Here is a 22,897-nt window from a genome sequence, read left to right as displayed (position 1 = left end):
AGTTAGTAAGGCATTGTCTTGGTTTATTGAGCGAATAAATGAGCTCACAGTCTAACTTGAAAATAAAATGAGAACGTAAAGTAAATGAGACTCTAAAAAGCTATGTAAGAAAGTATATCTGATAGTTAAACTCTCTGGGCCTTTGTTTCTTATCAGAAAGAAGAGGGGTTTGGATTAAGTAGAAGAGCAAAGAGAATTTCACTCATGTGCCAACTCCCATTTATGTCCCGTATGATACGTTTGTTGAGAATGGATTGGAAACAAAAGTTCTGAAATTGATTGCTTATGTCTGTCAAAGGCTTAGGATCAGGAAGTAGTAGCATGTGTCCTGAATAGTTACTAACCTTGGGTTAGAAAATCTCTTGAGGTTTCTTTTAGCTTTATGATCCTTTAGCTCTATGGTGGTATAGTAATTCCTTGGTTCATTGCTAGGAGGCAGAGAAACTCTTCCATAGAGAACTAAGGGAGGGTTAAAGGTCATTACTGGAGGATAAAATGACCTTGACATTGACTCAGTTGTTCTGCATTTGAACTGTTTAATCAGTGACTTGAGTATAATAATGTAAATTGTATATGGGGCTATTATGAGGGCAATGTTCTGTGTCAGTATTGGATTATCCATTAGAGTAGTAATACGAGTTCAGTAAACCTATGTTATTTCTAGATGTGTATATATATTTTGCACATAGCTACTTACGTGCCTTAGAAAGAAAGGTCCTTTAGCTGGCTTGGCCCGAGTTCTACATATTGAACAATTAGGAAAGGAATTTTGGGCTTTGAGTGCCTATTTTTGAAATCAAATCAGAACCCACCAGATTTAGGGAATCACTAAAAAGATTCTGATTTTTTGGTTGTTCTGTGTATAGTATGTGCCTAAAGTCTATCAAACCAAAACCTCACACAAAATTATCTAGACACAAAATTATAAAATGAATCTTAAAAATTTATTTTAAGTGTTAGACTCTGCACATCAGGGTTGGTATAGACATTCTTAGTGTATCTGTGGGGAGGACTTTGAATGTAAATCGCTAAAGTGCATAGAAAAGGGAAAGGGGCTGTGTGTGTCTGACTTATTCAGCATTAGTACTCAGAAAAGAGAAGATGGTTGATAAATACTCAGTATCTTGTTAGATGTTGCTTAATCTGTGGTGCCGTGTTTACAGATTTGAGCAGCAGGCGTAAGAAATAAGGGAAGCTTCACATGACACAAGAAGTAAGAAATTACTGTGTGTTAAGTCAGGATGTGGTAGGGCTCGAGTAGTGCTTCAGATGGGTAAAAACCCTGGGTTAGCCAGACAAGGTGTACACAAATTGGATTATCATGTGAGCACTTGCTTGCAGTGAGAAAAAGCTTTCCACGTTAATTAATTGTGAGAAATTGTGATTACTTTAACAGAGCTGAGACTGAAAATAACTGTCCTGTAGGGATGGAGTCGGTGACACGCCTCACGCCAGGGAAGCTCTGTTTGCCTGAGGAATTGCAGACCTCCCTGGTGTTGGTGTCGCTGGAGATCTGGGGTCACGTATACTGTGGGGACTCGAGCCCTATCAAAGAAAATGCACTCATTTTAGATGACATCGAGTGGCCCATTTAAACTCCCCTGCAGCAGTGTCTGTTAAAGTAGCACGTGTTTCAGTGGCCTTCCCTATTTTGAATGTTACACATACGTCTAATAGAAGGCAGTATTGGAGACAGTACTGTTAAGCCAATAATTCACTTCAGAGCTATAGTTTAGCTCACAGATAGATTTGGAAGGAGATAATTCATTATACTTGCTGAGGAAACAGCCCCACATTGCAACAAAGAGTGCTCTGTTGCAATTAATAGGCTGCACAGTAACACCTCTGTTAATGGAAAGGAAGTGTTTCTGTGACGCACTCCTTACCAGAAATGTTGCTAACCCTGGGTTTGGACTGCCTGTCCCATTACCAGGGGTAGGCTATTTCCTTTCCAGCAAATACTCCTGAATTTTCTGGGATGGATGGACCCAGTCTGAGTCACAGACAGTTCACGCTGGGTGTCCCAGATCATTCCTCTCCCAGGTCTAGGCCCAGCTGTGTGAGCTCCGGGCCACCGTCCCCACTCAGTCAGGCTGGGAGGACACTATGCCTCATATTCCACCTGGAGACCCAGGACCACAGTGAGGAGATAAGACCCTCTCACCAGTCACTCCATGCTCAAGTTGAAGGCTTTGTTCCCAGGGCCCTTTCGGTTGCAGAGTCCCTAACCATGTCCACAGACAGGACGGTTGTGACAGCAGATCTTCATGTGTCCAGGAAGGCTCCTGAATCTAGCATCACGGGACTTTCTGCTAGGTCTGCATGCTGAAGCAAGAGATGGCTTTTGGGGTCAGAATTTCAATTCAGAAAGCGCCTTCGAGGGGGTCCACCCTGTGTGTCTTTACTCTTATTACGGCACTAAGACAACATTTCTGGGCTCAGTGCTCTCAAATGGTTAAAACTACATTTAGTTACTCAACTAAGAGGGAATCCCTTATAGGAGAGAGCTTAAGTGAGATCATATATTAGTAATTAAATTACTTTTCTATCACTGTTCTATTGCTTGAGAGTTACCTGGTTCCTTATAGCTCAGTAAAGAATTAAGTCAACAAAAAAATGCACCAGCCCCAGAAATGCTTAACTATAGAAAGCCTAAAGTCCAAGCCTCTTCACATTACTGGAAAATAAAGTGATCTGGCTCTATTTCTCTGCGTATTTCATATACTTAATTGTTTTCTGAGCCACCTAACTATTGTATAGGTTTCATATGAGAGTCCCCAAATTATGAGACAATGAGGTAGACATTTTCTCTTTTGAAAAGTTCTTTCTCTTATGGTTAACCAAGTGTAATAGCTAATATTTAGTGAGGGCTTGCTATGAGATTGATGCACATTTCTTCCCCATTTGACCATCAGCACAATAAAGTAGGGCATTTACTTACTTTGCAGATGAGGGGACTGAGGCTTACAAGGCTTAAGTTATCCAGCTGAGGTCAGAGTCAGAGCTGGGATTTATACCCAGGACTGCCTGACTGCAAAACTTAGGTTATTAACCATTAAGCAAGGCTACTTCCTTCCTGGCAAACCTTGATATACCTAACTGAAATTTCAGTTCAGCACTGGCCGGTATTTCTCAGTGGTTAGAGCATTGTCCCACACACCAAAGGATGACCGGTTTCATTCCTGGTCAAGGTCATATACCTGAGTTACAGGTTCCATCCCTGGCCCTGGTTGGGGTGTGTGCAGGAGGCAACTAATCAGTGTGCCTCTCTCACATCGATGCCTCTCTCTCTCTCTGGAGGTGGCAGGAGTGGGGCTGCAGGCAGACAGGGGACCGGGGGCTGTGGCGGGAGGGAGGGGCCATGCAGGAGCATGGAGGATGGGCTGAGACCTGCCCCTGTGCCCACCACAGCCTCATGGCCCACAGTTCCTTTCAAGGTGCACGAATTCGTGCACTGGGCTCCTAGTAACTAAATAAAGCCTGTTATCTTCCCTCTTGCTCCATCCCTTCTCTCTGTCTCTTGACTATTCTTTATTCTGTCCCTTAACTTGGAGCATTCACAGCATTTAGTCCTTTCCCCATTCTTTGTAAACCTTCTATTTGAACTTGCCTCATCCTTGCTTTACCCAGATGTGTTGTACTTTCCTACCCTAGTACTTTTTTTTTTAAACAAAATCTATGTATTATTTTTATTAAGGGTTGGGTAAGCTGACATGGTGAAAACATATAACTGGAAAACAAATTTACACTGACTGTATGACTACTGTCCTAAGCCATTACAATACTTCACTGGCTAGAGTGACTTGGAAAATAACTTAATCTAGCAGTAGAACAAAAATATCGTCAGTAGTACTGAATATATCTCTCTCATATATATATGTATATATATATGTATATATATATAGGTTTGCACAATCAGGGAGCAAGGCACATAATGAAATGAGAGCGTACATTTAAACAAGAACATAATAGTAACAAAGCTGAAAGAAAAATTGTAACTTCATCTTTACCGAGCTGTGCATAATCATTTGAATAATGTCCTCTATCGGGTACTTTACAATGCAGTTCCTTTTGTCTTATCTTGCTTTAAAAAAGTACATTCCTATATTGTACCTATTTATTTATTTATAGCAAAGCTTCCCACAGCCTACATATCAATGTGAGCCTTGATTTAATTTTTTAAAGAAATGGGAAGAGAGGGAGCAATCCCAGTTAAATATTATGTGCAATTTTCCTTTAAAATAGTAAACAATGTTTTTACACCATTTAGTACAAGCTAATGATATTTTATTTTAAATGTACATTTCTATAAAAGGAGTTCACTAGTGACTGACAATAAAATTAAACAAAAATCATTTGAAACATTCCAGTTAATGCTTACCTTCTAGGAGAGATTATTTACAAGGAAAGGAAAAATATAGGAGACGGCAATCATGGAAAATGGCAGTATTTGGTATTAGGTTACCATAAATTCAGCTAACAGTGGCCTACCCTAGTACTTTTGCTTGTGTTTCACCCACCGTTGTCCTACCCATCCTTGAAGATGGATCTAATTTTTACTTTTATCATATAGACTTTTCTGACTACACAGTCAGAGATAATCTCTCTTTGCTGTACTCTAATAACCCTTGATTTACATTCCCAAGTTATACTGCATTTGCACCACCACTCCCAGTCCTGCCCTAGGCAGACATCACTAATGGATTACAGCCCTCTTTGCCTCAGAGCTTTGTTACGGCCTCAGAACCCCCAAAACTATACTCCGGACAACCACTGTTAATCAAAGGGAATGTGCATGTAAGATGAAAAGTATTATGCATTACTGTGAAAACCTATTCATTTAGCATTTAATTAGAAACTCAATTTAAATTGAACAAGTATTGATGTTCCTGGTGAGAGATGCAGAGTTGAGGTCTGTGTTTTGTCTTAGTCTGCCAGATTCAATATGTGCACAGATATTAATAACATGAGCCTAATAGATAAAAATAAAAAATAACATGATCCTACATGTGGTAAGTGCTATAAGAAAGCTACAATGTACCATGGGCCTTCAACAAGAGATGGGATTGAGAAAGGGTCCTGAAGGACGCCAGGAATGGCCTTGAGCAGTTGTGCCTGGATTCCTAGGCCTGAGAATTGGGAAGATTACAAACCCAGGTAAAAATAAGCATATGAGTACAGAGGTCTTTATCCTATCTTGTGTCCAATTTCAGTATTGTATGGAACTACTACTACTACTATTATGACTTCTCTTTCTTACCTCAGTTTCCTGAGAATTAAAAAAAAAGTGCTGTTTTATATAGGTCTATCACACTCCTAGCATTGCACCTACTTATAGGAGGTGCTCCAAGTATTTTTGACTGATTACAAAACCTTCATTGAATAAGAGGTAAATCCTTGACAAGCCTATTCCACTGATCCCCTACTTACCCACTTACTTGTATCAGTTTTTTGAGTGAAGACTCTGGGGAACTCTTGCCCAAGCTGAAATATCCTAAATATACTTTACTACTTGTTTGGGGATCCCAGAAGAGCAAGCCTGGTCTCGAACAGTTTTGAAGCCATTTTATTATGAAGCCTGGCCCTGAAACTCCCAGACTGGAGGGCATCTCTCTCCCCAAGGAAGACCTGAGGATGCCAGAACCAGTCTAATCTTCAGAGAGCTCTTTGGACTAGAAAGAATGGAAGATCCATTCTGGTTTCCTGAAGTTGGACCATGGCCTGGAGCTGAATCAGCTGTGGGTGGTAGAGTCTTTTTGAATGTGATCTTTAGCAACTCCTCTCTTTTTTGTTTTTTCAATTACGGTTGACACTGCCTGGACCTATGAACCAGAAAGTCACAGTTTGATTTCTGATCAGTGCACATGCCCGGGTTGTGGGCTCGATCCCCAGTAGGGGGCATGCAAGAGGCAGCCGATCAATGATTCTCTCTCATCATTGATGTTTCTATCCCTCTCTCCCTCTCCCTTCCTCTCTGAAATCAATAAAAATATATTTAAAAAGGGAAAAAAACAATTACGGTTGACATACAATATTATACTAGTTTCAGGTGTACAACATAGTGGTTAGATATTTATATAACTAATGAAGTGATCACTCAAATAAATCTAGTGCTTATCTGACACTATATAGTATAGTTATTACAATATTATTGACTATGTTCCCTGTGCTGTACTTTATATCTTTGTGAGCAACTCCAGTTTCCTTTAGTGAACTTTTCTCCCTTCATGCATCCTCTCACATCCTTGTCCATTTTCTGCCCATCTTTCTCCCTGTCTGGAGATTATTTTTGTGACAAGTAAGTAATCAGGCTGTCTGTGCTGTTTGTTCTGCTTGGATAAACACTAAACTTGGCCATTAAAGAATCTGAAGATGGGCTTTTACTTTTTTATTAGCAAAAGTTAATTGTCAACCAGGAGACATAATAGGTTTGCTCCATTTCTGCTTCCCCTTCATTTCTTTCTTTCTTACATCTGGAGAATGGCCTAAATTTTCATTACATGGAGGAGAGACTGAGGTCCACTGAGTAATGGAGCTTGAGATCTTGTTGTTGGTCCAGAACCCCAGACCCTGAGAAACACATCCAGATCACCTCTGAAACTGGTTTGCCACCTGCACTGAATATTAGTATTTTCTACTAATCTTTAGCTAGCTTGTTTATTTTGAAGGAAAAAAAAAAAACACAAAATCTAAAAACTAAAAGTTTATATCTACTATTGTTTCAGTGGAAATGATGGAGAGTAAGGTTTGGTTGCTTTTTCAACTTCAAATGAGTAATCATAGAAGTCTGCACTTACTGACTCTCAGACCCAGAACCCTGGAGTTCCCTCAAGTGGTGCTCATCTCTGAGCTCTTGCAGGATCTGTAAATCCCGCTCAGTGCTCTGTGCTCTAGGAAAGGGGGCTGGCCAGTGCAGTGGGAGGGGTGTGCACCTGTGACTTTTTGCTTAGATTTTCTCTTTCTTCCTACAAACAGATTCTATCTCCCCTTGAACAGCCTCTGCCCATGCCCCAGGGAACATCTGTTGTCTGTGAGGGAAATACTGAGAAAGGAGATTAAAGGTCCTCACAAACATAAAACATTTTGAGATTCCAAGAATAAAAATCCTCAGTGTTGCTGTGAAAAGATTTTACTCCCCATGTTTGAAGACCCTAGAAGACGAGGTCATCTTTGTGTGTTTTCTGGGGTCCTGCTCTCATCCTGCACCAATAGGCAGCTGGGCCCTTTTTAGTGGCTATATGGCCTCTTTAACATTCTCTATGTAAGTGTTCTTTCCTTTCACAAACAAACTGGCCTGTCTTAGCCTTTATTCTCCCAGTGAGGATTATGAGAAGCATCTGAGGTATTACAGACAGAGATTCCTGACCCAGCCTTTCAACATTGCAGACCACTTTCATTTTAAGAAATATTACAGCCCTGGCTGGTTTGGCTCAGTGGATGAAGCATTGGCCTGTGGACTGAAGAGTCCCGGATTCAGTTCCGGTCAGGGGCATGTGCCCGAGTTGCGGGCTCAATCCTCAGTGTGGGGCTTTGCAGGAGGCAGCTGATCGATGATTCTCTCTCATCATTGATGTTTCTATCTCTCTCTCCCTCTTCCTTCCTCTCTGAAATCAATAAAAAAATTTTTTTTAAAAAAGAAAGAAATATCATAACATTCTTCAAATATGTCTTAACTACTTGAAGACAAAAGTAAACTTTTCTACAGTCCTTGGAGTGGGGAAGGAGAAGTGAGAGTTACAGCTCCACAGAAGTTGGGGGGTGGGGTGGGGAGGGAAGGGTACACGGCTGGCAGGCAGGCCCCGTGGTTAGGAATCATGGAGAATAGAGTTCAGGGTGACACAAGTGTTTGAAGCAGAGGTGAAGAGCAGGCTGAGTCCCAGTTACTTAGACTTAGCATTCTGGATGCAGGGTTCAACAAACTGGGAGTTCCAGCCTTGTGACAGGTCTAGTAAGTCCAGGATGACTGGCTTGTTTTTCCCAGAGGTCGATCTCTTTCTCTGCCTTCAAATTGCTCCTGACTAAAACCCATTGTGGAGGAGACAGATTTCATCTACACCTGAGGAGAAGGCTTTCTATGATTGTATAATGAACCAAGAAGGTATTTATGGCAGTTGTGAAACTGGTTATTATAAAGAGGTATTATTCCCAGACATCTAATGTTAAACCTAAGGAAGAGGTGTGTCCTTCGAGCATAGGATTCCAGAGCCTTTACAAACTGTAGAGGTTGGGGTGAGGGGACTTGTCATTCCTTCAGTGCCTTGGAGGCCAAATATTTGCTGAGATTGCAAGACAGGGAGAGAGTAGAATGTGACCACAAAGTAGATAAAGGTCTTTCACAGGAATGCATGAATCACCCATGAGATTATCAGATATAAACCATTTCAAGAAGGTTGCGGGGCAGGTGGGGGGGGGGGGGGGAGTACAATAGAGTAGACCAGAGGTTTAAAAAAAGGAAGGGTTTTTTTTGTTTGTTTTTAGAATCCAGGAGTCAAGTCATAGATATTATCTCAGGAGATAACCCAAACACACCTATGTGGGACTGACACACCTTCTGGAAGGAAAGAGAGTCTGGTTGCTCCTAGATTGACAGGTTCACTCACAAGCTGGACCTCTAAGCCAGTTGGATGCTTGCTGGAGAGACGGTTTCCTGTGGGCTGGTCCTACAACCAGCCTCATCCTCATTTGAATTCAAGGGGCTCTTTGGAGGGGATCCCCAGAAGGCTGGGAGAAGTCCTAAGGCATAGGAACCAGGCACCCAGCTTCTCATGGATGCATCACCATAGCCATTGTCCAAGGAGGACAATTTCAGGAGTCAGGACTACTGGAGAGTAGGGTATGTTTGGGTATGAAGGCCTTGGGGCAATGTAGCAGAGTTTATACCCATAGTCCTCTGGCTCAGTTTTCTCGCTCTGCTAATGTCATCCTCTATTTTCTCCTGCCTTTTGTAATTATGTTTGATGATTACAAAAGAGAAACTATAGAAATTGCAGTGGCTTCCTGGGCACATGCCTTAAATAGCAATTACAGTGTATTCCTGGTTCAGTTCAGTGCAGCAGGTATTAATCAAACACCCATGCAGTGTCAGGCTCAATGCCTGGGGCAATGGGTGGGTACAGAAGTGAGTATACAATGCTTATGCCTCAAGAGCTTAAGATGGGGAGGGGAGGAGCTAGAGGCAGAGACATGGACACAAAATGGATATGGGGCTGCCTGTCACTACTTGAGCCAAATTAAGCAGAGGCAAGGTTGAATCATATATGAGCATTTATTCAAATAATGCCAGCATTATGGGGAGAGCAGCAGGTCATCCTGAAAATTCTGCTCTAGATAGTGATTATATAGGGATAAGGAAGAAGGGCTACATGCAAGAGGGAAGGGCGACAGGATAAGGGCTGCAGGGTCTGTGGTTCATGTGTTACCTTCCAGGATCTTGAAGTCCAATAACAAGGTGGTTAATTTTCTGTGATGTTAAAAACCAGCTCAGCCCATTCCTGGGACCAGAGAATGGTCAGCATTCCTGAGGCAAACACCCAGAGAGGGTCAGGGTCCAGGCACAGCAACCAAGTCAAAGTGTGTCCTGTTCTTTGCTCTCAAAATGTATTTTCTTTTCTGAGAAATGGACCCATCTGGGCTCCAAGGCATCCTGTCTTTTTACAGCCCTGTGTTTCTTCTTGCAACACATCCCCAGTTTCCCAGGGTCTGTAAGAAAACCTCGTATCTATAGTTAGTAAGGTGAATAATCATGAAACAACTGTGATTTTATTCCTATTATGTGCCCTTCCTCGGTCACATCTGCAGGGCCAGCCAAGGCCTGCCTGGTGGTTATCTGGCCCAGGGACACACATGTCACATGGATCATGGAGGAAGTTGGGAAGGCTTTCCAAACACCCTGGAGCTGAGTTTTTAAGTTGCTGAAGTGATGAACAGGTAAAGTGAAAAAGTAGAGGGAACAATGTGCAAAGGCCCAGAGACCTGGGTCTTAGCAGAATTGATACAGTGGTGCAGGGCAGGGTTAGACCAAGGAGCTTGGATGCCACTCTGTGATGGGTTACCATTGAAAGGGCTTTAAGTAGTGATTCAACCCGATTTGCATCTTGGGAAGATCGCGCTGGCTTTGATATGGAGGATGAATTGGTAGAGACAAGACTAGAAGCAGGAAGAGCTTTAAGAGGTTAATGAAACCGTTTTGGTAAGAAATGAGGTGGACCTGAACCATGGCAAGTGTCAATGAGGATGGAAGGGAGAGAGAGAGATTTGAGAGTTGTTTACCCAGTAGAATCAGTGGAATTGGTGACTGCTCAATATTGTAGGCTGGAATGTGACGTGGAGTCATCTAGAATGTCCCCAAAGTGTACCCAAATGGCTTAGTTATCTCAGTTGTGTCACTTATTTCCTGTGGGGCCTCAGGCAAGTTACTTCACTTCCTAGTGCTTCAGTTTTGCACCTGAAAATAAAGTTACCTCACAGAGTTGTTGAAGATCACAGTTAATTATGCTTAGACCAGTACCTGGTACATACTCTGCAGCCCTCAATAAAGGTTTGCAATTATAACACAATTTAGGGAGATAGGAAACTCTTTCAGATCTCTATTTCTATGTAACCAATCACTCCCAAACTTTAGTGGCTTAACATACAATGATCATATTATCCCCTACGGTTCTGGGAATTGACTGGCTCAGTTAGGCATTTCTCCCTTGGGTTCTCTTTTGTGATTACAGGGTGATGGCAGCTGGGGCTAGACAGGGGTGGGCAAACTTTTTGACTCGAGGGCCACAATGGGTTCTTAATGGATGGAGTGTTTGTGTGAACTAATATAAATTCAAAGTAAAGGAGCGGAGGGGAGAGCAAGAGAACCGGATAGAACAGCCGGATCCGGCCCGCAGGCCGTAGTTTGCCCACGGCTGGAGAAGCAGCTAAATGTGCATTGCATGACCTACTAGTACTTGTCTGCTACCTGGAAGACTCAAACTCTGGTGTCTCTCTCTCTCTCTCTCTCTCTCTCTCTCTCAATTTCCCATGTGGTCTCTCCAACAGCAGCTTCAAGGTTGCTGGACTTTTTACAGTGAGTGTCTCAGGAAGAGAAACCATCAGAAGCTGGCCCTTTCTGACCCAGGCTTCGAGCCTCACTTTTGTTCATTCTCTTTATCAAGGCTATCACAAAGGCCTACCCAGGTTTAAGGGAAGGGGACAGAGACTTCATCTCCTGATGGGAGGAGTATCAAATGATTTGTGGACTTATTTTAAAATCACCAGGGTAACCCAGGAAGAAAAGTCAGAGGTCTTCTAGGGAAAAGAAAGATGTGTTTAATTGGCCCATGTTGTGTCTCATGTTGAGGTACATATCCAGGCAGAGATGCCCTGAAGGCAGTTGGGAGACAGAATGAGGCAAGAGATACAGGTGGAAATGGAATCTCTAAGAGCAGATAGGATCACTCTGGGAGAGTGTGCAGCCCAAGAAGAGGTTGGAATACAAACTCCTTGGGAAACACATCAATGCATAGGGGAATGTCCAGTGGTGGGGAGATGGAGAGCTTACTCAGCCTGGCTGGGTTCCTCCAGAAATCCATCTTGTTTTAACCCTAAGGTGTTGCAGTCTGATAATTCTTTCTCTGGGTCCCAGCATCTTCTTGACAAAAGAGTTGTCTTTCCAGCCAGAGTGGACGCTTGTTCACATCAAGCATCCTCTCCCACATCTCCCACCAGGCTGCTAATTGTCAGACTCCCTTGCCTTCCCTGCAGGCCAGGCAGTCCATGCAGGGAGTAGTGGGTTCTGATTACTTCTGTCCTCCTCCCTCCTCCCAGTCAGGTGTTTTCTGAACTAAAAGAGTACTTGAAGTTGTTAGGCAAGTTCCTTCCCTTCAACCACTTCAAAATGTCCTTCAGAATTTAAGCCACATTCTTGTAAATTGGCCTTCAGTTCCAGATCCTTTTAGAGAACCATTGGTACTAGAGCTAGGCTGGTTCCTTCTTTGTGACATGCCAAAGAGAAAGTGACCTGTGAGTCTATGAAAGAGCCAGGTTACAAATCAGGTGTGTCTGTCTGACTTCAGGGCTGAGCCCTTCACCCCAGCCATGCCTCCAAAGACACAGTGTAAACTTACCCTGAATGGGCCAGCACATTTGGACAATTGAATACAATACACATCAAATGGTTCCTGACAGATTAAGCACAGGTCTGGTGGGTTTAGTTTGAGGAAACAGGTGAGATAAAACAGGGCTTACCGTTGGGACATGGGATAATCAACATGGCTTTATCTGACCTCCTCTTCTCTCTGGAAAACAGGTGAGTTAATGAACTGATTCATACCCTGTCTCACCCACGCTTTGAAATAAACCACCATCATCATCTTACCAAACCTTTCCCTGACCCAATTCATGGATCTTGGATTCTCATTCTCTTGCCTTCTCTCTCTCTCCCTCCTGATGAAATTGGCTTGCAGAGGTAGTTGCTGTGACCTCACAGAGTTTAACAATTGTTTTTAAGCTTTGAACATTTAAAAATTGAGCAGTTTCACACAAAGACCCAGATTCTTAGTTTCTCCTTTAAAAATTCAGACAGTGAGGCCACCCTAGACCCTCATTTCAATGTAACAGTGCTTGGATGGAATTGTGAGGACCACCACAGACCCCTCAGGCCTGGGTCTCACTACTGCCCTGACCCCTTGGACATTTGTAATCTTTGTTGTAAACAGTAAAATCATTCAAACATATTTAAAATTCACATTTAAGGACAGAGTAGTTCCTCCTTTCTATTTTAGAAAAGGTGACCAAGGAGTTGTTATTTCCTGGAGTGAAAGGTTATTCTTCAGCACCTGTCTGTGGCTTCTTTCAGATGGAGAAGCCAGCAGTCCCATTCTGTCCCATGGGGAAGAGTGCAAAACAAAAGGTCACTCTCTTTCTCCAGTCACCTTTCAACAATGGTCCCTCTGTTCTGGAGGGACTGCAGAAGCCACAGGGAAGGCCCACCCTCCTGCAGGGAGAAAAGGAAGAAGAGGAAGAGAATCTTCTTACTTTATACTTTACTAGGGGCCCAATGCACGAATTCATGCACCTTGAAAGGAACTGTGATCCACGAGGCTGCACTGGGCACAGGGGGGTCTCGGCCCATCCTCTGTGCCCCCAGCAGGTGTGAGAGGCAGCTGCTGGCCCCAATCTCCCCTCAGGAGCAGGGGCAGGTGGAGAAGCCCTAAGGGGTGATTGGGGCCAGCAGCTGCCGCTAGCACCTGCTGACAGCGCCGAGCAATCGGAGCCAGCAGTGGATGCGAGCAGTGGCTCCGGCGCCAGCAGCGGGTGCAAGCAGGGATGGCACCGGCAGCAAAGAATTTTCAGTAACCACCAGAGGCTCGCCCCGATGACAGCGACTGGTGCCCCTGCTCACCTGCTCCACCATCCCACTGCAGCCAATGCCTGCCATGTTCTGCACACACTGCCTGGTGGTCAGTGCACGTCATAGCGACCGGTTGTTCGGTTGTTCCACTGTTCGGTCTATTTGCATATTAGCCTTTTATTATATAGGATAATGAACTCACAGAAAAAGAAACCAAAAAAAAACAATCCCATTTACCATCACAACAAAAAAATTAATATACCTAGGAATAACTTAACTAAGGAGGTAAAAGACCTGTACTCAGAAAACGACAGGACATTGAAAAAAAGAGATAAAGGAAGACATAAGGAAATGGAAGAATATACCGTGTTCATGGATTGATAGAATCAGCATTATTAAAATATGCATACTACCTAAATCAATCTATAGATTCAATGCAATACCCATTAAAATACCAATGGCATATCTCACAGACCTAAAACAAACTCTCCAAAAATTCATATGGAATAAAAACCCTGAATAGCTGCAGCAATCCTGAGAAAGAAGAACAAAGTTGGAGGGATCACAATACCAGATATCAAGCTATATTACAAAGCCACTATTCTCAAAACTGCCTTGTGCTGGCACAAAAACAGACATATAGACCAATGGAACAGAACAGAGAGCTCAGAAATCGACCCAAGCCATTATACTCAATATTTGACAAAGGAGGCAAGAACATACAATGGAGTCAAGATACTCTCTTCAATAATGGTGTTGGAAAAATTGGACAGATACATGCAAAAAAATGAAACTAGATCACCAACTTACACCATACACAAAAACAAACTCAATATGGATAAAGGACTTAAATATAAGATGGGAAACCATAAAAATATTAGAAGAGTCCACAGGCAGCAAAATCTCAGACATATGTCGTAGCAATATCTTTACCGATACAGCTCCTAGGGCAATGGAAACTAAGAAGAAAATAAACAAATGGGACTACATCAAAATAAAAAGCTTCTGCACAGCAAAAGAAACATCAACAAAACAACAAGAAAGCCCATTGCATGGGAGATGTTATCTCTGATAAGGGTTTAATCTCCAAAATTTATAGGGAACTCATACATCTTAACAAAAGGAAGATAAACAATCCAATCAAAAAATGGGCTAAGGACCTAAATAGACATTTTTCAAAAGTGGACATACAGAAGGCCAAGAGACATATGAAAACATGTTCGAAGTCACTAATCTTCCGAGAGATGAAAATCAAAACAACAATGAGGTACCATCTCACACCTGTCAGAATGGCTATCATCAACAAACGACAAGTGCTGGCAAGCATGTGGAGAACAAGGAACCCACATGCACTGCTGGTGGGAATGCAGGCTGGTGCAGCCACTGTGGAAAACAGTATGGAGTTTCCTCAAAAAATTAAAAATGGAATCCCATTTGACTCAGTGATCCCACTTCTCGGAATATTTCCCAAGAAATCAGCAACACCAATCAGAAAGGATATATGCACCCCTATGTTCATAGCAGCAGAATTTACAATAGTTAAGATTTGGAAACAGCCTATGTGCCCATCAGCAGATGAGTGGATTAGAAAACTGTGGTACATCCACACAATGGAATACTACGCTGCAGTAAAAAATAAAGAACTCTTACCATTCACAACAGCATGACTGGACATGGAGATCATTATGCTAAATGAAATAAGCCAGTTGGAGAAAGATAAATATCACATGATCTCACTCATTTGTGGAATATAATCAACAACATAAACAAACATGATGAACAAAAATAGATTCAGAGGCAGAGAAGCATTGAACAGAACGTCAACCCTCAGAGGGAAGGCAGGGGAGGGTGGGGGCAGAGGGATAAGAGATCAACCAAAGGACTTGTATGCATGCATATAAGCATAACCAATGGACACAGACATTAGGGGGGTGAGAGCATGTGCTGGGGGGTGCGAGTGGCCGGGGAGAGGTCAATGGGGAAAAAAGGAGACATATGTAATATTATAAACAATAAAGAATTTAATATATATATATATATATATATATATATATATATATATTTTAGAAAATTAAAAAAAAAAGCTGTTGGTAAAACAAAACAAAAAATAACAGTATACAAGAAAACATTTGAAGTACTTAGCACAGATTCTGACATATAGTATACTAAATGCCCAGTGCACGGATTCGTGCACCAGTGGGGTCCCTCAGCCTGGCCTGTGCCCTCTCACAGTCCGGGACCCTTGGGGGATGTTGGACGGCTGGTTTCAGCCTGATCCCCGCAGGCCTGGGCCGAAACCGGCAGTCCAGCATCCCCTGAGGCATGTAGTAGTGCACAAAGCCGCAGGTGGCCAGGAAGGAGCCCTAGCCCCAGGTGAGCGCCGTGCCACTCTGGCTCATTCCGGCCCCGCTGCGCCTGCCGCCGCTGCCACCGCTTGGTAGCGCTGCTGCAGAGGCGGGAGAGGCTTGTGTCGCCACAGGTGTGCTCGCCAGCCATGAGCCCAGCATGTGGCGCCTGTCAGTCAGCTGAGTGGTGCTCCTGCTGTGGCAGCACACTGACCACCAGGGGACAGCTCCTGCATTGAGCATCTTCCCCCTGGTGGTCAGTGCACGTCATAGCGACCGGTTGACCAGCCGTTCAGTTGCTTAGGCTTTTATATATATAGATACTCAATAACTGTTAACCATTTTATTATGATTAACTACAATAGTATATGGAACATGGAAACAATTTCACTTTTCACATATTTAAGTTGATAAAGTTATGGGTGAATTTTTGCATTTATTATTTCCAGTACAGCTGTGATAATATTGCTTGTGCAGTAAATATATCGAGGGTTAAAAAAAAAAAAAAAAAAAAAAGCAAAGCTGTACTGACTCAGAGGCATCTATTTTTGATCCAGAGTTCATGTAAGAGCTTGCATTGGTAGAACTACTCAGCTCTAAAGAAAAAAGATGAGAAAAGGGACAGATATTTCATTGGAAGGACAGGATAGAGAGACCGTCCATCTCCCCCCACCGCCCCATTTATTCAGGGTATACAAGTAGTTATTTGTTGATAACTCTATTCATTCTGTACTTTTTATTTTCTGGTTATCAGCATTAACTTTAGGCAAAAAAAAGCACATTGTATTTGCTTAATATAATGTCTAGAATAATGGCATGGCTAGATAACTATTTCAGTAATGGTTAAAAATATTTTTTCCTCTGCCAATAATTCTTGTTTAACCAAGCCAAAATCAATGTGGATCATAGCACTATTCTGAGACTTTGATTAAAAATCACAGAAGGTTTTAATCTCTTTACTGCAAATATCCTAAAATAGGAATAATGCTATTTTCATGAATATGAATCAAATGCAATTCAACTACTATCCCTGGATTAAATTGTTATAACTATTAAAATATATATATATAAGAATGAAGGCTGGGTAGGTAGGGACTGAAAAGTGGGGTGAGGGGATGGTTAAAGGAGTGGATAGGTTCATGAAATCATTACTTTTTCTTTATTTTGATTGCCAGAATTATTTCTTTAACAATAATTATTTTAGTTTTTTTTTTAAACAATTTTTTATAAACGTCATCGAGGATCGAGGGGGGGAGGGGAGTCACACATTATCTCCAAGATAAGGCTATTGGACTAACAGTTGTTTGAGACAACATGGACATGAAGAGATAGCATCTTGTCTTTCAGCTTAAATTTTTGAACATGAGCTTAAAGAAGAAATCTCTAGCTAAGGTCTTAATTGTTTTCCTCCCTAGTTTCTTCCTTTCCTGTTTTACCAGTATACGTAACATTTGGTGTAAAAACTGAAGAAAGCACGTCCAGCTCCCTTGGAGCTAATGAGCTGCCCCTATGATCCCATTTTAAAGTTGAGGACACCAAGGCTGAGATGATCATTTTAGGCATTAAGAGGGGCCTTTGAAGGCATCTAATCCAACCCTTTTGCCCCTACCTTTAATTTGACCACTTGACAACTGGGGAAAGTTAACACCTTGTAAGTGGTGGAAGAAGAATTCAAGCCTGTCCTTCCAACACTATGTTCTTCCCAAGCTGCCTCAGTACCTGCTTGGGATTTTCTTGCCTGTGTGGAGGAAGGCAGCTCAGAAATCAGTTCCTGGTATTTTCGGGGGTTATAGAGGTCTAGGTACCAATTTTACCTTTGGGCTTCCTTGTGGGCCCTGCTGAAGGCCTTCATAGAGCAATGCTTAATCTTGAGCTTCTTCTCTAGCTCTGGGAGTGGCCCTACCATGTGGATCTGACCTGTGTACCCTCAGACAGACACTTATTCCCAGCATCCTTTAGATTTGGAGACCTCTCCATGCTCCTTAATCCAGTCCAAGGTTCTGTCTCTGGAAAAGGGTAGGGAAAGATTGTGCCCTGTGAAAATCCTGACCTCATCTTAGAATCTGGGAAATCTTCCAGTGATTTTTCTTATCTCACATCTAATTTTTCCAAACTTGTTTGAGACCAAAATAAAGCACATCCATTTCCTAGGTGTAACTCCTGGTCATTCACCAACCACTTCTTATACTTGAGGATCCCAGGGGTGACATTTGTGGCTCAGGGTGAATCGCCTCCACTGCTTCTCCAGGTCTCAGTTGGTTTTTATATTCTTTTCAGTGAAAAAAAAAAAAAAAAGGAAAACCAAGATGGCGGCATAGGTAAACACCTAAATTACTGACTCGCACAACAATTTCAAAACTACAACTAAAAGACAAAACGTCTATCACCCAGAACCACGGGAAAGCTGGCTGAGTGGAAGTTCTACAACTAGAAGGAAAGAGAAAAGAGCATTGAGACGTGCACAGCGCTAAAAAGCTGACGTACGGAAGCGCGCGAATCAGGCTGGCGGCGGGCGACTGGGTGCGCTGCTTTTTTCAACCCGAAGGGAGACAAGCTCCCGATTCCTCTGAACTCCAGTTTCTGGGGAGACGCTGGGGACCCAAATTCCTACAGGCAGAAGCTGGACTGTCTGCCATCGGGTCAGAAAGTGAGGGTGGCTTTCTTGCAGAGGTGCGCACAGCAATCATTGTTTACTGCGCTGGGGCACGGGGCACGGGAACTTGGAAACACGGAGACGCAGAGACGGCTGACAGGTAGCCATCGCTGTTTGCTATGCCCTAGCCTAGTGACTCCCTGAGACCCCGCCCCGCACAATTTACAAACCCACCCAAGCTCCACGCAGCGGCTTTTGCATATAAATGGTCTGCCCTATCGCAGCTTAACCTAACAAACTGCAGCTCTGGTCAGACAACTCCAAAACCTCCAAACCCCAAGCAAAGAGGAGAAAACTGTAGTTCTCGCTGTAGCTCCTGCTGGGTGGCCGCAGACAGTAGCTGACCTGCACCCCACTGGAGATCCAGAAGCTAGTGTATCTAGTGGTTAGTGTGAGACAACACCAGATTTCAACTATTCACATCCATAAGTGGCACATTCAAGAGGCAGACTCAGTGAGCACCAAAGCCCCACTGAAGAAGTCCTGCCCCATAAGCGTGTCTCCAGCACAGCAGTTCTTCCATTATAGACACAGAGGGTCCTCACAGCCAATTGGCCTGGAGGTCAGTTCCTCCCAGTGTACCAACAGCAATCAAGGCTTAACTACACCAAGACTTTGCACTCAGCCCACAAAGGGGTGGACCAAGAGTGTCCACCTCGGGTGATAGGCTGAACCACTGGTCACCTACCACAGAAAACCACTCCATCAACACAGGGAAGCAACAAAATGCGGAGACAAAGAAACATGTCACGAATGAAAGAAATGGAGGAAAGCAAACTACTGGACATACAGTTCAAAACCACATTTATAAGGTTACTCAAGAATCTTCTAAAAACCGCCGAGAAACTTGATGAGACCTCCGAGGAGCTTAGTGAGACCTTCAAGGACCTTAATGAGAATGCCAAAAAAATGGAAAAGAACCAGTCAGAAATTAAGCATACACTGTCTGAAATAAAGAATATACAGAAATTCAACTGTAGATCAAAGGACCCCAAGAATCAAACCAAAGATCTGAAATATGAGGAAACAAAAAACACCCAACCAGAAAAACAAAAAGAAAAAAGAATCCAAAAATATGAAGATAGTGTAAGGAGCCTCTGGGACAACGTTAAGTGTACCAACATCCGAATTATTGGGGTGCCAGAAGAAGAGAGAGAGCAAAATATTGAAAACCTGTTAGAAGAAATAGTGACAGAAAACTTTCCCTACCTGGTGAAAGAAATAGACTTACAAGTCCAGGGAGTGCAGAGAACCCCAAACAAGAGGAATCCAAAGAGGACCATACCAAGACACATCATAATTAAAATGCCAAAGGTGAAAGACAAAGAGAGAATCTTGAAAGCAGCAAGAGAAAAACAGTTAGTTACCTACAAGGGAGCACCCATACAACTGTCAGCTGATTTCTCAACAGAAACTATGCAGGCAAGAAGGGAGTGGCAAGAAATATTCAAAGTTATGAACAGCAAGAACCTACAACCAAGATTACTCTACCCAGCAAAGCTATCATTCAGAATTGAAGGTCAGATAAAGAGCTTCACAGACAAGAAAAAGCTAAAGGAGTTTATCACCACCAAACCAGGATTACATGAAATGCTGAAGGGTATTCTTTCAGAAGAGAAAGAAGAAGAAAAAGGTAAAGATAAAAATTGTGAATAACAAAATGACAACAAATACATACCTACCAACAAGTGAATCTAAAAATCAAGTGAATAAAAAATCTGATGAACAGAATGGACTGATGAATATAATAGAATCAGGGACATAGAAAGGGAGTGGACTGACAATTCTCAGGGGGAAGAGGGTGTGAGGGGTGCGGGAAGAGATTGGACAAAAATCTTACACCTATGGATGAAGACAGTGGAGGGGGGTAAGGCCTTGGGGTGAGGTGGGGAATCAGGTGGAGGGGAGCTGTGGGGGGAAAAAAAGAGGAACACCTGTAATAATCTGAACAATAAAGATTTATTTTAAAAAAAAAGAAATACTGGAATACAATTTGTGATAACTCAAGCACAAGCTTGAGAGAAAGCTTTCATTACTAAACACAGTAACCTATTTATAGTGTTTGTCACCTTTGATTGCTTTCAAATGACTCCTTGTGGTGACTCTTCTATCTCTGCCATGAAAACCAATATCTGGCTAAAGGCTGGGAAAGCAAGCACGTTTCTTTCTAACTGCCCTGCATTCATTTGGGGAGGAGATGATTAGAAGCACAGTTAATTGTTAGTAATGTAAAACCTAAGGTCAGAACACTTTGGGTTCTTTGCTACTCAACAGAGTGCTTTTGTGACTGGTTTTTGAGCACAGACACATCTCCTTTATTTTTACATACAGAGCTCTCTTTGACATACAAGCCAGAAATTTACTTGAAGCAACCTAAATAGTATGAGAAAAAATGTCTGTTTGGTTAGTTTCTTTTTTTAAAACACTGAGCATTACAGAGTATCCTTACAGCATAATGTAGGTGTGTTCCATATAGAACAGCTGATTTTAAGCAATTTATTAAGTATGAAGTGAACCCAAAAAGCTTTTTAAATTCACTTAAAATATTTTGAACCCTTGGTGTACCTTAATTACTCAGGAGTCTCTAACACTAGGTTTTGAAATACCAACCAAATGGGTTTGATAATAAAGTCTCTTTTTTTTTCTGTCTTAGCTACATTTTGGAAAATGTTTATGTATATATTTGTTCCCGAAATAATTTAAAGTGGCTGATCAAAAATCAGTAATGCATACACAAAATAAAGAGATGAAAGCAAAAGTAAAATATGTGGGAATGTAAAATTAAGCTAAGAATAAGGTTACTACACAAATGTATCTTGGGAGGTGCATCTACTTGGTCTACTTGTATCTTGGGAGGTCTGGGATGTATACCTGAATTTAAATGAAAACTCTAATACTGATTATAATTCACATCTCTTTTCATTGCCCTGGAGTTCTTAACTGTGCTCTAACAACTCTAAATTTTCACATTTGTAAATTAGCATATCCAGTTATATCCTCCTGGAATCTTCTTGCTCCTTAGTCATTTTACCTCCAATTAGCCTGTCATCCTCAGAAGTTGATGCACTAGTCATCCCAGCCCATTTTATTTCTTGGTCTTAAAAAGGGGGGATTCTGAATGGGGTTTGTGGGGAATGTGGTGTCGAAGGGCAATTTATTGGAACCATTTGGAAGAGGATAAAGAAGACATGTTTAAAATTTGTGATTTTTAGTTATCCAAGTCATCACAACAGAAGGATTTCATGTAGATAAGGCAAGCTTTCAGAGAATGTATAACATGTCTTGATATTAAACATTGCCCTACTCACATAATAAGCCTAAATGTCCAGGATTAGAAACTTTGTAAAAAGCTCTTGACCACACAAACTTGAACACATCATTATCTAGAAAGACCTGAAAAGAATGCAAAGCATTAGAGAACGTAATTGTTCAACAATATGGTAAATATATCAAACCAACAGAATCTTATGTTGCTATTAAAATTATAAAAGTCGCATAAACAGAAGAGTTTGTTATAAAAATTATCAAAAGTAATTATGATAAAATAGGAGAAAATGAAAACAGTTATGTAAACTATAAAATACATAAGCTATCTAAGCTAGACAAAGAATAAGGTCGGTGTGTAAAAACAAAAGTTATATTGGGTTGACTAAGATGATTATTTTCTTTCTCACAGTATTTTGTGATGTTTTGTCATTATAATAAACATGATTGAAGAAGAAAAGAAATTAAAACCAATTTTTCATGTGAAGAATATTTTTTACAGGTTTACCAAATAATGTGTACTTCCCATTCATTAAAATGTGATTTGGTTTTTAAAATTTACAGCCTTCTGGGAGATTATCTAAACGTGCCATTAAAATTTGCATTTGGGGGGAGTATTTTTCCATAGAAATTTATACTGGAGAACTCAATAATGTTCTTTTTTTTTTTTTTTTTTTTTTTTAGGGATTGGCATAGGAGTCTTGGTTCGAGAATACAGCAAGCTCTCTAATCTGGAGAAGTTCTACTTTGCCTTTCCTGGAGAAATCCTAATGAGGATGCTGAAACTCATCATTTTACCACTAATTGTATCCAGCATGATCACAGGTCCCTTAAATTGATCTTTTCTAATTATGGGAAAAATCAAAATGTATTTGATGTCACACACACTCTCTCACATACCTTACTTGGATAGTGTATAATTGCTTGAGTGGAAATATTCCATTATTCACAAAGTGGCATTGCTTTGTGGCATTGCTCTGCCTAGAGTACTATCCACCAGAGCTCAAATATTCATATGACCATTTTTCAAACATATTATAAATAAAACTCTATCCAGGGCACAAAAATGTAAAAAAAAAAAAGGCAAGTTTTTTCACTGAAATGTCAGCCAGTGTTCTCAGGCGAAATGTGGTTGTCAGTTTTGATCACTTGTTCCATAGTTCACTCACTGGTTTCCCCGCTGCAGCCATCCTGCCCTTGGTCCTCTCAGCAGCTGCCTTCAGGGTCCTCTCCCCCTTCTCCTCACCCACTTGCATTCCTCCACAGAACTCAGAACTTGCTACATACCAGCCCTGCAAATTGTCCCAG

At 41.8% G+C, this 22,897-nt stretch overlaps 1 protein-coding gene across 1 annotated transcript in view; it reads left to right on the top strand.

Moving 5' to 3' along the window:
- Nucleotides 1-22,897, top strand: part of SLC1A1 (solute carrier family 1 member 1) — a 71,971-nt gene that overhangs the window by 10,032 nt on the left and 39,042 nt on the right. Inside the window, exon 2 of the mRNA XM_080670112.1 lies at nt 22,274-22,414. Within this exon, the coding sequence (XP_080526238.1) occupies nt 22,274-22,414 (141 nt within the window). The remainder of the gene's footprint in view (nt 1-22,273; nt 22,415-22,897) is intronic.

The sequence above is a fragment of the Plecotus auritus genome, assembly GCF_963455305.1.
Source record: "Plecotus auritus genome assembly, chromosome: 5".
In the NCBI taxonomy this organism is placed as follows: Eukaryota; Metazoa; Chordata; class Mammalia; order Chiroptera; family Vespertilionidae; genus Plecotus; species Plecotus auritus.
This window is presented reverse-complemented; position numbering and strand designations above follow the sequence as displayed.